Source organism: Hakea prostrata, chromosome 8 (genome assembly GCF_041222555.1).
Source record: "Hakea prostrata isolate BN-2017 chromosome 8, UWA_Hpros_2, whole genome shotgun sequence".
NCBI classification, from domain to species: Eukaryota; Viridiplantae; Streptophyta; class Magnoliopsida; order Proteales; family Proteaceae; genus Hakea; species Hakea prostrata.
In genome coordinates, this window is record NC_142607.1 from 5,546,304 (window position 1) to 5,562,738 (window position 16,435).

At 37.9% G+C, this 16,435-nt stretch overlaps 1 protein-coding gene across 1 annotated transcript; it reads left to right on the plus strand.

Annotated features, from left to right (window-relative positions):
- The first annotated feature begins 8,492 nt into the window (after positions 1-8,492).
- On the plus strand, positions 8,493-9,504 carry LOC149006464 (uncharacterized). The gene is made up of 3 exons (XM_089166976.1): positions 8,493-8,793; positions 8,918-9,058; positions 9,265-9,504. Exons 1-3 carry the CDS (start codon positions 8,626-8,628, stop codon positions 9,430-9,432), a joined length of 477 nt encoding a protein of 158 aa, XP_089023102.1. The 5' UTR covers positions 8,493-8,625; the 3' UTR covers positions 9,433-9,504.
- The last annotated feature ends 6,931 nt before the right edge of the window (positions 9,505-16,435 follow it).

Genomic DNA, 16,435 nt, shown 5'->3' on the forward strand with positions numbered 1-16,435 from the left:
AAAGACAAGGGAACACACTCTCCCTAAAGAGAACATCCCTACTAACAAAGGTCTTCACACCTGCACAGTCCTATCCCATAGCTTATATCCTTTCACCCCGTCAGATACCCTAGAAAGATGCTCTTTTTACTCCCCGGGTTCTAACTTACCAATGCTCCGGTGAGCAAAGGATTCACACCCAAATACCTTAAGGTAACCAAGACGGGAGGTTTACCCCACCACATTTCCTCGTGGGTTTTAAACCCTAAGGTAAAGAGGGACTCCTATTGATTAGGTGAACAAGACTGTAAAGCACTTCACCCCCAAACCCTTAGGTACCCCCCGAACTAATGAGCATACATCTAGTCTTGTTTAAAATTGTCCTATTCATTCTTTCAACAATGCCATTTTGCTGAGGGGTGTATTTAACAGTCCTATGCCTTTGAATCCCTTTGTCATTACAAAATCCATTAAACATTTCATTAACCAATTCTAATCCATTGTCAGTCCTTAATGTTTTAACTTTCTTTTCACTCAAGTTTTCTACCAAAGCACCCAATACTTGAACTTTTCAAAAGTTTCATCCTTGGTCTTCAATAAGAAGATCCACACTTTCCTAGAGTAGTCATCAACAAGGGATAAGAAATAAGAGTTTCTACCATAAGACAAGACTGAAGCAGGTCCCCACAAATCAGCATCATCAATTCAATAGAACCAATACCAACTACGTCACATAAATCATCATTTCCCATCATAACTTTGGCATTATTCAACTCAGACAAGTGTGTAAACCAGTGTATGTGTGGACACATGTGATAAGTACAACCTGAATCTAAAATCCATCCTTCTTGCCTACTAACCTCAGAAATGGTAAGCACCTCACTGATGTCTTCATAGACATTGGCTTGACCATTCTTGGTCCAGGCATATCGAATGGGAAGTCTCCAATTCCTTCATTTTTCTTTTATATGCAAAGCAATTTTTCTTAAAGTGTCCTACTTTCTTGCAAAAGAAGCATCTCTTGAGGTTTGTATCAGACTTGTTGTTCCCATTATTATTCTTATTGTTAGTCTCATGATTTTCAATTACTTTTTCCTTCCTTTTGGGTCTCCCTTGTTTGTAAGAGCCCTTGCCCTTAACAAACAGGTTTTCCCCACTGCCCTTAGTCTTACCAGAAGCCAATAATTCAGACTCCCTATTCTTTAAGGCATCAATCAGTTGTTCTAGGGAAATGTTTTGACATGCATACTTGATTGAGTTCTTAACAACAAGATAATCATTATGAAGTGAATTCAATAAGATAATAGACAAGTCCTGATTTTCCAATTTAGTCTTCTCCCCTGTGTTAGCTAAGTCTTGAATCAGCTTCTTAAATATATCTAGGTTCTTGTCAAGGGTGATTGTAGGGTCCATCTTAAACCCATACAACCTCTCCTTCAAATAAATTTTGTTACCTAGATTCTTTTTCTGATAGATCTGTTCAAGCTTATTCCAAACTTCAATAGGAGTATTGTTATCATCATCAAGACACCTGATAACCCCATCAGTGATTTTCCAGAGCATGCAACCAATTGCATTCTCCATCACTTCAGTCCTCAAGACTGGATCAATACTTTCAAAGAAAGCATCTGGGTCATCTATTGATCTTAGGAGCTTTTGCTGAGCCATTAAAGCTCGAACCTTCCTCTTCCAAATCCCAAAGTCCCCTGTGCCATTAAACTTCTCAATATCTACCCTGGAACCCCCCATAGGAGTATCCAAACTTAGGTAGCTAGGGTTCCCCCCTAGTCCTACAGCTTTACTAGAGCCTGTGGTAATAACACTAACCACACTGGGAGGAGTATCCTCCCCTGGTAGACAGAAACCCTTACTTGGCTCCACTTTGAACCCGGTACAAGACACTAATCATTTTACAAGAATACTATTCACAATACTGATTAACCAATTCTGAAAAATAAAAGATTATTCTAACAAAGAGTTAAATAATCAATATTAATTAATCACAAAAAACATAAGCTCAATTTATACAAGTTACAGCAGCCTAATAATCAGATGTTAACACCACAGATCAATACATACCAAGTATTAGATCAATATTAACAAGAAAATTTAGACAGCAGATAGTATAATCAGAGAGGCAAAAATAAATGAGATTAATTAAACCCTAATCATATCAGAATTACCTACCTATACTCAGATTGTCACCCAACAGGTTACAAAAACATTAACAGAGTATACCACAATTATATGAAACACTTTTAACAGAGGTTTTATAGAACCGAATCATAATCATAACACATTGATAACATATGAAATGAAAACAATTTCATAAGATTAACAATTATGACCGAATTGAATAGAGACTATAAGAACCGAATTGTTATTCATATATCAGAGGTATAAGCAGCGAAAGAATTTTAAAGAAATTAAGATTGTAACCTGAGACAACCTTAAACCGTATAAGCAACCTTCAAATTTAGGATTTAAATGATTCAACAATACCTAAATGAAGCAGCGAACATGAATGAGATGGCTCTAATACCAATCTGTGATTGTATTATCAAATCTCATGCCCTAAAATCTTGTGGACCGAACATACAAGGGTATTCACACATCAGAGAAGAAGAAGACATGATTACGGAGTTCGGCATATGCCTACTCTCCGGGATTCAGGTATGAATCCAATTCACTAAGTCTTTGGGAGTTTACAGATTTAGAAGAAGAAAGAAGAGAATACGAATACACCTGATACAAGCAACCATAGGTCTCCAAAGTACCATCGAGTGCTCGCCACACTCCAGCGATCAAAAGCCCTATGTCACCTCCTTCAAGCACCAAGGATAATCAGAGCTACAAGCAATCGAACACGACGGCCATGAACGAAGCTTCAAGAGAGCTCCAAGAAGAACCCGTAGAACAAAGAGAAAAATCTCAAAATGAAAATCGATTTGCACAATACCCCTTGAACCAACCCAGCCTTCTTAATAAACAATAGGCTGTGAACCAAATGAACCCAACCGGTTCGGTTCATGACTAAAGCAGTACAAATACCAGATTACCCCTAACAGTTTCCAATCAATATTTTCTCTCTTTTTTTTTTTTTTTTTTTTGGTAGAATCAATATTCTCTCTCAAAACAAGTAAAAGTTGAAAAATCACTTTTAAAACACTTTTCTCTCTCCTAGAAAAGTACTCAACAAATCTCTTTCAATTTTTGACAGTGCTTATTCACATGACAATTTTCTTCTCTTTTTCACTTTACCTTTAGAGAAAAGTAGACTCTTCACCCAATAAATGCCACCTCATGTGGCTAGATCCAGTGGGTCAAACCTAACAATAGTATCATCTATATTCATAAAAAATTATAAAATAGAAAAACCGCTTTCCTATTAGAGGAGTTAGTAACCTAAGTTTGATTGTTCATCTTACTATTTTATTTCTCTACCAAAAATTGATTAATTATTGCAATTTCTTCAAAAGAAATCTTTGATTCGCCTACTTTTTTCCCCTTGCCCACTAAGTCCCACTGTATTTTTCTCCCACCGATTTATTTGATAATTCGTACTAGAAAATCTTGGCGTCGCTGCGACATCTGACTAGGGGTGTCAACGGTGCGGTTTGGAGTGGTTTCGGGCTGAAAATCCCCCAGCCCAAACACAACCCATTTAAAAGATAATGATTTCGGTGCGGTTTCGGTTTTGTGCGTTTGGGTTCGGGTTGACTAGAGGTTTGGACTAACGGATTGGATTAGGTTGGGGTTAATGGTTTTGACTAAATTAAAAATCAATATTAAAATTTATTTTTATTTTTCCTCAATTCCAAGTCCTAGTTTCTCACACACAAAACTACAAAAGAGAGAGGAAGAAGACTCCAAGTAGATCCAATGATGGCATTAGCTTGATGCTGTCGCCATTGCCGAGAGGGAATAGGAGAGAAGGTAAAATGCGAAAGCAGCGAAACAGGGAAAGTGAAAGTGAAAGTGAAAACCCTTGACTCTAATTTGTTAAAATGAATAGTGAAAGATTGAAAGTGAAACTGAAACGATGAAACCGTAAAACTTAAAATTATATCATTAAATGAAAAGAAAGGGTTTGTTAGTTTGGTAAAACTTAAAATAATGTGTTGGAATTTATTAATTATTAATATACTTATATGCCCAAGGGAAAAATTGGAAACTCAGCTTTAGGGCGGTTACAAAATATAGGGTTATATATTTTAGTAACCACCGTATCACTTGAGTGATCACATTATTCGTACATGAGATTTCCTGAAAGGCGGTTCCCTCTCTCTAAGAAACGCAGGAAGGAGAAATTGTTCGAGGATCTTCTTCTCCTTGCTTTGGATCTCAATCTTATACCATCTATCCACATGGCATTTGGGTGTGAAATTTGTTCCCTTTCCTCGTGATTGTGAAATCAAACCGGTGAAGAGTTCGTGGAGGAACGAGGACGTGGATCCAAATTAACTTCCGTTGTGATAATTCTATTTTTGGAAAGCGAATCCAGGTAAGGATCTTTCCCCTTCTATTATCGGATAGAAATGTAGAGTTTTACCAACATTGGTATCAGAGCCACGGTTCCCACGATTCTTGGTTCCTCCCAATTGTTTGTGCTTTCTTGAATGGATCCAAGGGAGGGATCAAGGGTTTATAGAAACCCGTGGAGAATCCAAGGTTTGATGGAAACCCATGGGAGAATTGAGAGGGTTTTAAGAAACCCTAATATTTTGTTCAGATCCAAGTGGGAGGATCTTGTATTTTTCCCTTATGTAAAAATTGCATAAATTGCATGAATTGATGATCCATGATGAATGTTTTTGTTCAATGTTTATTGAATTTTTTTTTCTTGCATATTTTTGGATGAATTTTTTGGAGAATTTTTTTTTTGTTCTTTTGTTCTTTTGTTTTGTGGAACTGAAATTCGTTCAAAGGGAAAAGAAGTCCGTCTAGGCAGACGGACTCCCAGACGACGAGCCGTCTTAGACAAACTCCCAGACAACGAGCCATCTCAGAATCTATCTTAGATGGATTGTTAGACGGAGATCCGTCTCAAAATCCGTCTGAGAGTTTGTCCAGTTCAGAATGTGTTTCTAACTTACTGGACACTAGAAGCTCTACACTCTAAGTGATGTTTAGGCATTAGGGCCTAATGGGGCCTAGTGGGAGCTACTGAGGTAGAAGCGTTCTGTGTGAACCACCTCATAGCATAAACATGATTGGTGTGTTTTATTTTAGTAAAACGGTTTTGATTATGGGTCATTTATCATGTTTCTAGCACATAATGAAACTAGTATATAAGTCTATGTGGGTTTGCATGAGAATTTGATTGAATGTTTGTTAGCATTTCTTTTGGTTTAAATGCTTATCCCATAGGTTGACTATGCTAGTGTGAATTATTGTAATTGTGTTGTGTTTTATGCTAGAATAGTTGAACTCATCCTTGTATATATTGTCTCTAGTTTAATGGCTACTACCAAGAGCATAGTTGTTGACCTCACGAAAGGAGATAAATTGAATTAGAGGAATTATGACCTCTAGCACCAAAAGGTGCAGTATCTCCAGGAAGAGCAGGACATGCTGAAAACTATAAATCAGATCATGTCCCCACTTGAGGAAGGTACCTCTGCACAGCATCACAGCTACCTTGAGCTTTACAATGCTTAGAAGAGGAAAGACCGGGTAACTAGGGTTACTATCCTAAGCTCCATGAGGGATGATCTGATGCTTCGGTTTGAGAAGCATAGGACTGCAAAGTCTTTGTGGGAGGCTTTGAAGTTCAAATATGGAGGAACTTCCACCACAAGAGGCCGCTAGCTCGGACTCACTTTTGATGGTTACAAGATGCACCAGGGTCACACCATGAGGCAGCATATAACCATCATGTTCAACATGATAAGTGAGTTGAGCGCATGTGGGCCCCAAAAGACTGATGAGGAGCAAGTCTCTATAGTCATCAAGTCATTGCCTAAGACTTGGGAGCATATGAAGATCTTCTTGATGCATGCTGATGATGTCAAGACTTTTGATCAAGCTACCAAGCATCTTGAGTTGGAGGAGGATCGGATGTTGGTTGATGCCCCTCACACTGAAGTACTTGCCGTTGAAGCTAGCATTAGTAGAGGTGCAGGTTTTAAGTGCAAGAAAGAAAAAGCTCAACCTCAACGGTTCAGGCAAAGTAACAAAGGTGGGAATAAAAACAAGAGTGGCCCCAAGCGTTCAAGGGGGACCAATGCTAGCGAGAAGAAATCACTTTTGATTTGCTTTGACTGCCGAAAGCCTGGTCATTTTGCTCATGATTGCACTAAGCAGAAGGTATGTATTGTGTGTGATACCTCATCTTGTTATGTAATAAGTTCTACTATGTTTGCTGAACTAAATCCATCGTGGATTGTTGACATAGGTGCGATAGAACACATAACAAGGGAACACTCGAGTTTCTTGGAATATAGTCGTGTTCCAAGAGGAAGCAAAAGAATAACGATGGGGAATAACTCAAGTGTGGAGGTTCATGGCATTGGCACGTGCAAATTAGTTTTGCAAGGTGGCCGGACGTTGTTACTCCATGACATGTTGTATGCTCCAGATATTAGGAGAAATCTTGTTTCTGTTATTTTTCTTATAAGACATGGTTTTAGAGTTGTATTTGAGAACAATTCTGAAGAAAACCATAACCATAAACTGTATATTCACTCTACGTCTCACCAATATGGGAAGCTTGGACCCAGAGGAAGAAAGTGTACCTTTGTAAGATATTCTAAACTCTCGAAGGGCCATGACTTCATTGGGCTAGATGAGAGTGAGAGGAGAACGAAACTTGAGTCTAGGGATTCAACATTCTTGGAGAATGATTTTCCACCTCTTTCAGGAGTTAACAATGAATCATGGGAATTCTTTGAGATACAAGATAGTGATCTTGTCACTCCTAGGATTCAGACTCTAGATAATGAACCTAGGGTTCATCCAGAAGATCCTAGTGGGAGTGGGAATTCAAATGTGATAGCCACCTCAGAAGGTGAGCAATCTAACATGCACTTGCGTCGTAGTGGGCACGAGCTAGTTCCTCGTCGATGTTTCAAAATAGAGGATGAAGCCTACATGGTAGCTCTTGAAGAGACCGACTGTGAGATGACTCCAGTTGATGAGCATGAACCGAAGAGCGCACAAGAAGCTCTTGCGGGGACAAGCTCAAAGGAATGGTTGAAAGCGATAGAGGAAGAGTTGGAGTCGATGAAAGTCAATTATGTCTGGGACTTGGTTAACTTACCGCCGGTGTAAAATCCAGGCCTATCCTAACCTTGACCCTGACTCGAAATCCTTGATGTTGTAGGTCCGAAGACCCGGAGTGGAGGAAGGAGAGAATTGGGCCCTCTTAGTTGAAGACTTGGTGTTTGGTTTCGAGCCCATGGACATTGACGATGGTGCCCCTTACTTGGATGCACTGTCAGTGTTCGGTGAGAAGCTGCACCTACAAGAGGGGAAGTCTAGTTGAAGTACCTAATGCGCTTTCGGACTCAATTCAAAGGTAATACTCTAATCTAGGCTTGTTGATTGACTTGTAGGAGAAAACCCACTTGAGTTTGAGTTGTTCTAGCCTTTCAATTCCCTAGATCAAGCTTGCTGTATTAGCTTGGTAGACTTGGCTAGTTGACCAAAGGATTCCCAAATTTGAGAATTTGATGCTTTTTGGATATTCTCTTCTCTACTTAAGTTAACCTCGTGACTTAAACCTTTTATTCTACTCATTTGGACTCCTGAGAATGATGGGAGCGCTTCCCAAGACGTTCTCTTGGTAGTAGTGAAGGAATATTGCATCCATCATTGCCAATCATTGCCTCCTACCCCCAAGATCATCTCTAAGGTATGATTTCTCTCTCTTACTCTCTATTCTACTCTAATCCCTTCTCTTAATTACTATTGAAAGCATGAAGTTGGTGCTACAATTTTGCAACCACCACTTCATGTGCTCATTCCTTGCTAATGCATAAGCCCCTTCCATTTCTACCTACGCTATGCTCTCATTTTGATCCTTGTATTTACATTCCTATGATTCTCTTCTTAGCAACTTGTTATCTTGTCTTAAACTGATTTGGTTAAGTATGCTAGGTCTCGATAGTTCAATGTCAAAATTTCAGTCAAGATCAAATTTTGACTGTTCGTTTCGATCGAGTTTTTTTAGAAGCAACAACGGTCGAGATTTGATCTGGACTGAAATTTCAGCATTGAACGGTCAAGATTGCTTTGCTTAAATTAAAAAAAAAAGGCTCAAACCTCGACCAAAAACTTGGCATCGAAACGGTGGAGATTGCTTTGCTGAAGCTGCATATTATCAAATTGCAACTCACCCACGAGTTTCACACGCAGTTATGAACGTAGTCTTCTCTTCTTGTGTTTTTGGTTAAAAAATATAGTCTTCACTGACCCCAGAAAATAAGTCTAAGTCTTTGGCTTTGGCGGAAAGTTCACCTGCTTGAAAATTTGACGGATTTTCAAAAGAGACATTCTTAGCAGATGTTGATTTGATCTTTCTTTGTCCCCAAAAGGGCATGGATCTCGCATTATATAACATATAGAGATGTCGTCGTCTGGAAAGTGATTCTTTACGAAGAGATCGAATCATCGAAGGAAGAATCAGTGAGCGACACAGAGACGATGGAAAACGAATCGATCTACATGGAAGAAGCGAAGAAATGGTTAGAACAGCTTGGGCGGAGACGCTTCAACCAAGATATCCAGTATATTTCTCTCCAGGGTATCCAAATCGTACAGGCTGAGAAGGGTTCGATACTTTTCAATCACTCTCTTCACAAACAATTAGCTGTAATTCTCAACTCATCTAACCCTTAATCTTTTCTGGGTTTTCTCTTATCGTCGTCTTCTTCTCTCTCTGTGTCTTACCTGAAATTGGATTCTTTCTTTTGGGTGGGTTTTTCAAAATCTGCAGGATAAAGCAGGGAATTGCCATGTGGGAGCCATAGCAGCCATAATCGATGCAGTTGGTGCCACGGCCATAGCGGTTTACACAGGCTACCTCAAAGTTTCTGTTGATTTCAGTATTTCTTACTTCTCAACGATTAAGATCGAGGTTTCTTCTTTTGATTCAATTCCCAAAAGTTTGTTCTTATAATCACCATTCTTACTGTCTTATATGGTGTCTTATATGGTCTTCAATTTGAATTGCTCAGAATAGCGATTCCCAGTTGTGATTTTCTGGGTTGGCTGTGTTAGAATTTTGATTGAGACCCATTTCACAGTGAATTATTTGAATAAATCTCTATGCAAACACTGCAGGAGGAGGTGGAGATTGAAGCTAAGGTCGCAGCACACAGAGGAAAGCTTTCATTGACAACAGTGGAGTTTAGGAGGAAGAAGGATGGGATGGTAGTTGCTTTGGGTAAGCAATGGATGTCTCAAATTCCTGCCATTCCAGGTGTTCAAGTTCACCGAACAAAGCTTTGATTTCAAACCAGAAATTAACTTCAAAAGGGGAAGAAGGCGCTTTGATTTCAACAGAAAATTTTAACTTCAAACAGAGCAGTCAGTTTCTTTATTCTTTAGATTCTAAAGACTTTAAGCTTCATTTTTTTTTTTTTTAAGAAACTTTAAGGTTTTTTTAGACCTTCATTTTCTTCTCTTGTTTTGTGGAATGTTGTTCTAATGCCTATCACCCCAATAGAAAATGAGAAAATGCAGTTCAGAACTCTACGTTCGACTCATCTTCGTCTTCCTCTACCATCTACAACACTTCTGTTCTTCCATTCTTACATCTTCATGATTTCCATTCTTACAAAATATTATTATTTTTCACTCTCCTTTACCATCTTCTTCACTTAGAATATTGAGAAAATGTTACAAAATAAATAAATAAATAAGACTAATTGAGAGTAATGGTATTGGTAATAAAGAATTTGATTGACAAATTGAATAACTCACGGGGTGGCATTTACATTAAGAAAAACTCATGGGGTGGCATTGAAAATTTTTGTTATAATGCCTCCCATCCATCCCCAGTCGAAAATGACAAAATGTAGTTCAGAACAGAATAGGCCACAGCCGGAATGCTGTGGGAGGAATTTTGTAGAAGGTTTCAGTTATTGAAAGCTTTAATCCTTGCATTTCATGAACCTATCTCACGATAGAAAATGAGAAACTTTTAAGGTCATACAAGAGAATTGCTCCGCATTCTGCAATTATTCAATCTTGCAATGATGAAGAAGCTATTTAGTGTCACAGACCACTTGGCCCCATTAACATTGATCAAGCTCCTCTGCATGGACTAAAACCAATTTACTACCCAGTGAAAATTCAAGCAGAAGGAGGGTTATCTCAGAGAAGTGCTTTCGATTAGGGATTTACCAGTATTATCACAAATAATCTCTCATATGTTTGAGAGAAAGGGTAGAAAACGAATTGCTGACTATGTAAGGGATTTAAAACTTCTGGTCTTGAAGCTTTCAGATGGAGACCTTATCCTTATTTGAGTGATTTTAAATTTGAAATTCAAATTATTCAAATGTCTTTTGGACAGGAAAATTACTCAAATGCCCTTAGGTGGGTGAATGTGTTCTCTCTTCACCCATCTTCTTCCTATCCCTCACTGAAAACCACTAGACTCCCTCCCCCTGTTGGAGACAACCACCGTTGCCAATATCTCTCTCTCCACTGCAACCCTTCTTCTTTGACCACCACTTTAAATGTTTCCAGATTTAAAGTTTGAGTAAGGGTGGGACGATATGATAGAACAATTAAAGTTTTCTATACTGATCACTCATGACATGGAAGACCCCAAAGGTGAAATCATTTGCAATGGCGGTGGAATCGAATGAAGCTCGCCGATGAACACATTTATGTGTGAAATCTTAGGGCATAAAGCATGCATTTTATATACTTAGAGTGGAGTTACCTTGGGTTTTATGTTGTTTTTGCAGATTTTAAGACTTTTCAAGATTTAAGCAAATATTTGGACTTTTGGGCTTGAAACAAGCTATTTTACACGTCTAGAAATCCATTCAAATTCTCAAATGCGAAAATGGACATGATCTAGAGCATGATGGGCTAGAGATGTGTGATTATTGGCCAACTCCAAAATATTGAAGAGATAAATAAGACAAATTTGATCTACGGCTGAGATTTTAAATCAAATCTATAGAGATATTATTGAGAGAGTCCAAATGGAAAAGAGTCCTTGCATACCTCAATATCTTATTTCCTATCTTGGATTTAATTAAAGAAAGAAAAAGAGGAAAAAGAATTATATTCAGAAAGAAAAAGAGGAAAAATCCCGTTTTTTATTGCCTCTATAGTTTCGATCAAACCCTTCATCGAACGGTCATCAGATGTCCGATCGTGCTGATTTTTGGAGGAGAGCTTCACGATTACTTAAACCTCAAATCCAACGGTGGAATTATGCATCTGATCTCTCTAAGTTGGCGCGATTAGTACGTCAAAACCCTAATTGGCTGAGTCAGATAGAAACCCTGAGTTTTATTCAAATTTAGCCGTGCTTCATATCTCATGTAAACTCTATAAATGGAGAGCATAATCCATCAAAGGAGAGGATGTTCTAAAGCTTAGTAGAAGCATTCTTTCTTCTCTTTTCAGTTTATTTAGGCTTTCTTTAGTTTTCTTTGCTTGCATTTGTGAGATTTAAATTTCTAGATTAAATGTTTAGGTTTAATTTTTTTATGTAATGCAATTCAAGTTCAAGTTTCAAGTTTCAATTTTTTAGATTCGTTTTTCTCTGGGTCTAGCAATTGCAGATTTAGATCATTCTTGATCTAGATCTGGTTGTTAGGGTTGGTTGAGATTCGAATCGTTTGTTCAATTCCCAAGTAAGTAACATTATTTATTAATCTTCTCTCCTCCCTCCATTCCCGCTTCTATCTACCTCTCTATATTCTTAATTTAGGATTTACTTTCAGCATTTACTTATTGTTCTCCCATCCCCTGGATCCTTGATTAGAGATGCCTACAGTCGTGCCTCTCTTTGGTTAAGGCTTCCTTTTTACTTTCTGTTATTTACTTTTTGCAATTTACTTTCAGCATTTACTTATTGTTCTCCAATCCCCTGAATCCTTGATCAGAGATGCCTACAGTTGTGCCTCTCTTTAGTTAAGGCTTCATTTTCCTTTTATTGCTTTGTTATTTACTTTCTGCACTGTTTTTTTTCTTTAATATCCATTCCCTCGATCGGTGGACTGTAAACTACGGCAAAGGGTCCACGGTCAAAGTCATTATTATTATACTCCCCTTCCCTCGATCCAAAGCTGATACTCGGATCACTTCCTTTTTCCTTTTATTTTTATTGTTTGCATTTTTTCCTGTCTTTTATTTATGCATTGATTGTGTTTAATTTATTTTCGTTTCAATTCGATAGCATTAGAAGTATAGATTAGGATCATTAGTTTAGTTAATTAGTTAACAAAAATTGAATCATTTCACTCTCGCATTACTATTAAAAAGTTCAATTCTAAGTGTCATATCTCCCTGAGATCGACCCGTTAGCTACACAATACCGTGCGCTTGCGGTTACTTTTAAATTTCACAAACAAGTTTTTGGCGCTGTTACCGGGGAGGTATTGGTCCATTTTGTTTTTTTCATTCTTAGGTAAATCGAAGTGTTTTTAAAAAAATTTAAAAAAAAATCAAAGATATTACTCTTAATTTGAGTAGAAACAAAAACGTATAGTAGTCTCCAGTCTACTGCAGAATCCCCAGGATTCGATTGTAGGTGGATCCGAAGACTATACGGATTCCCTTGCTGTCAAACATATACAACACTCAGCTATACGACAAGCTTACAGCTTTGGAATCATTGTTTCAATCTTTGTGGTGGGAAATTCACTACTTTCCTTTCGTTTTTGTTATTTTCTTTTCTTTTATTCTTTAGTTAATTTATTTTTATTTTTATTTAAAAAAAAATCTCATTCTTTCATAAGAGTAATTAATTGCATTACGTGGTTAGTGCATGTGTGTCTGGACTTGTGATTCTACAAATAGAATTGTCCGAGTGTCTAACTTGACCATGGAAGGTCTACCTCCACCACCTCCACCTAAGAGTCTTAGGGATAGATTTTATCCAACTCGATCTGCACAACCTTCCTGTATACGTTTACCTGAAGTGAGGGGTAATAATTTTGAGCTCAAATCTCATTATCTATCTATGTTACCCCAATTTTATGGGTTATATGATCAAGATGCATATTTGTTCCTTAGGGAGTTTGAGGAGGTTAGTGTCCTTATGAAGGTACAACAACTTACTGATGATGCCGTAAGACTACGGTTCATTACATTTGCATTAAAGGACCAAGCCATAAAGTGGCTTTATAGCTTACCTAGGGATAACATTATCACATGGGAACAATTCACTGTCCTATTCTTGAAGAAATTCTTTTCTTTTTCCAAGATGAATAAAATAAGAAATGATATTCTTCAATTACGTCAAAAACCGAATGAGTCCTTTGCTAAGGTAATGGAGAGGTTCCAAAGCCTTCTCCAAGAATGCCCTCACCATGGTATAGAATTATGGCATTTATGCCAAATAATATATGAGGGTATCGATTACCAAACAAAGCAACTTTTGAAATCTATATGCCCCACAGGATTTACATCGTTCACTAATGATTCCAAAGCTTGGGAATTTCTTTTAGATCTAGCAGATAGAACTAGAGAATGGGAGTCAACTTAAGAATCTGAAAGGACTAGTAGGGGATATTTTGTTGATAGCTAAGTTCATAAGGAAGCACAAATAGATAATCTTTTGAAAAAGTTAGAGAATTTGGTAGTAAAAGCTGCACCACCACCTAGTCAAGCACATTTTATTGACAAATCTATTGCTATGTGTGCATGGTGTCAGTCTCCTACACATGTAATTGAGGAATGTCCTAGCTATTCTGGAGGCCAATATGAAAATGTCAGTGCGATGTTTTCAAACCCGTACAATAACACGTACAATCCTGGGTGGAAGAATCATCCTAACTTTTCATGGTCTCAAGGACAAAACCAAAATGGATTAAGCAATTATTCCACACAAAATCACTTTGGTGCCCCTCAAAAACAAAGTGCCCAATTTTCTCATAATCAAAATGTCCAGTTCCCTCAAGCCTCTAATTTTCAAAATGCCAATTTAGCTAGTCCTGCCAATCCACCTATTGTGCCTCGTATGCCTCACATTGCACAAAATCAATCATCATCTGGTTTCAACAGAGGTAACAATCCAGAGTTTTCTTGTCTCTCTTCCTTAGAGAAGAATATGGAAGTACTTTCCAGCACCTTCATGACTAGGTGGAAGGTACTTGGCAGATGTACTCAGCGATTTCTAGCCCCACGAAGCAGATGTGGGGGGAGGGAGCGTCTAGGAAGGAGCCATTCTTGAAATACTTGTGTTTCATCAATCTTCGCCAATCGATGTAGAGGGGTTAACTTGTTCCCATGCCTTCCGAGTCAGAAGAGCGAGATTAAATGCAACACTTTTTTTGAGGTTGAGGCCACCTTCTCTAGTCGGCAACAAATGGAATCCCAAGAAATGGTGTGTACACGCCCTTGAGTACCTTTTGACCAGAAGAAATCCCGAGAGAGCTTGTTAAGGGTGATTGAAATTGAGGCAAGGAGCTAGAAGCATGACATAAAATGAGTGGGCATGGCTGCTAAAGTGGATTGGATGATGACCTTTTTTTCCCACGTAGGAGAGGTAGTTAGCCATCCAGTGTTGAAGTCTGTTATTGATCCTAGAAAGTAGTGAGGCGTAGTGCTTCTTCGCTATTTGATGTGACATAAAACTAAGTTTGTTTACCCAAAATGGTCACATGTCTTCGCTATTTGATGTGACATAAAACTAAATTTATTACCATATTTGATGCGACCGTACCTGATGATCACAAGTCTTTGCTATTTGAAATACCTTTATTACCATATTTACTTGAAATACCTTTATTACCGTATTTGATGCGGCCATACCTGATGATCACAAGTCTTCGCTTTGATGTCACATAAAACTAAATTTGTTTACCTAAAATGAGCTTTACTTGAAATACATTTATTACCATACCAAAAAAAAGAAAAAAGAAAAAAAAGGTTACAAGGTTTAAAGTATTTCACAATATTTTCCTTTAATGAATATTCTTTTTAACCACACACCTTAAAAAAAAAACCCACAATATGATATGAAATTAGTCAATATGTAAAGTCCCGCTATTATTTTAATGTTGTATTGGTATGTTTCAAATTTTCTAAATTATTTAAATAATTTCATTGTGCTTTTGATTGATCTTAGGTTAGACTATAGCATAAAAGTTAAGATCAGGGGTCAAGCTAGGATATTAGGATTAAGGTTAGAGGTTTAAAAGGTAGGGGTGTGAACGGGCTAGGTTGGGTCAAGTTAGTCCAAACCCAAACCTACCTTAGAGACCTAAATTCCCTAACCCAAACTCTACACAACCCTACCAAGGTTTAAGAACCTCAAACCCCAACCCTCCTTTGTCAAGGGTTCTTCTAGGCCCAACCCCCTTGATTTACCCTAATAGGGTTGGGTGAGCCCTATTTTATCCAAATTAATCTGCCTTGACTTTTTAACTTGGAAAAAAAAAATGCACGAGTGGCATGAAGGAAATTTGAATTATTGAACTCTTAATTATGAAGTATGATTGTGTGAATTGAGCTAATCTATTGAGATAAATTGTTAAAACTTTATTAAATTATTATTCAAACTTAATTTATATATCATTTCAATTTGGTTAAATTAGCGTTGGGTATGTAGGGTTGGGCTTATGGCGGTGAAACTGGATATGAGCAAGGCATATGACAAATTGGAATGGGGTTTCTTACAAAAAGCTCTCCAAGCATATGGTTTCCCAAAACAATGGATTGAATGGATTATGTTCTGTGTGCGTATTGTGAAATACTCCATCTTGGTGAATGGTACTATTGCAGGAAGTGTCACTCCAACGCGAGGTCTTTGCCAGGGGGACCCTTTATTGCCATATATGTTCATTTTATGTGCTGAGCTATTAACGTCTCATCTTGAAATTGCTGTAAACCAGCAAAAACTAAAAGGCATTGCTCTATCTCAAGGTGGCGAGAAAATATCCCACCTGACTTTTGCTGATGATCTGATTCTATTTGGCCAAGCACAAAATTCTGAAGCGCAGATGTTTGCTCACATTATTCAACATTATTGCTCATTATCGGGTCAAGAATTAAATATTCACAAAACAAGAGCTCACTACAGCAAGAGTACCCCTGCAAGCATCAAGAGAACTCTAACTTCTCATTTTCATATTATTCCCACATCGAAAATGGATATATATTTGGGAATCCCTCTCTTTGCTGGAAAGATGAAGAAGAATCATTGCCAAACACTTATTGAAAGAGTCACTAACCGCCTCAAAGGATGGAAAGCCAAACTTCTCTCATCCCCAGGTAAAACAGTTCTTCTTCAGTCTGCTTTGACTGCCATGCCATCTCA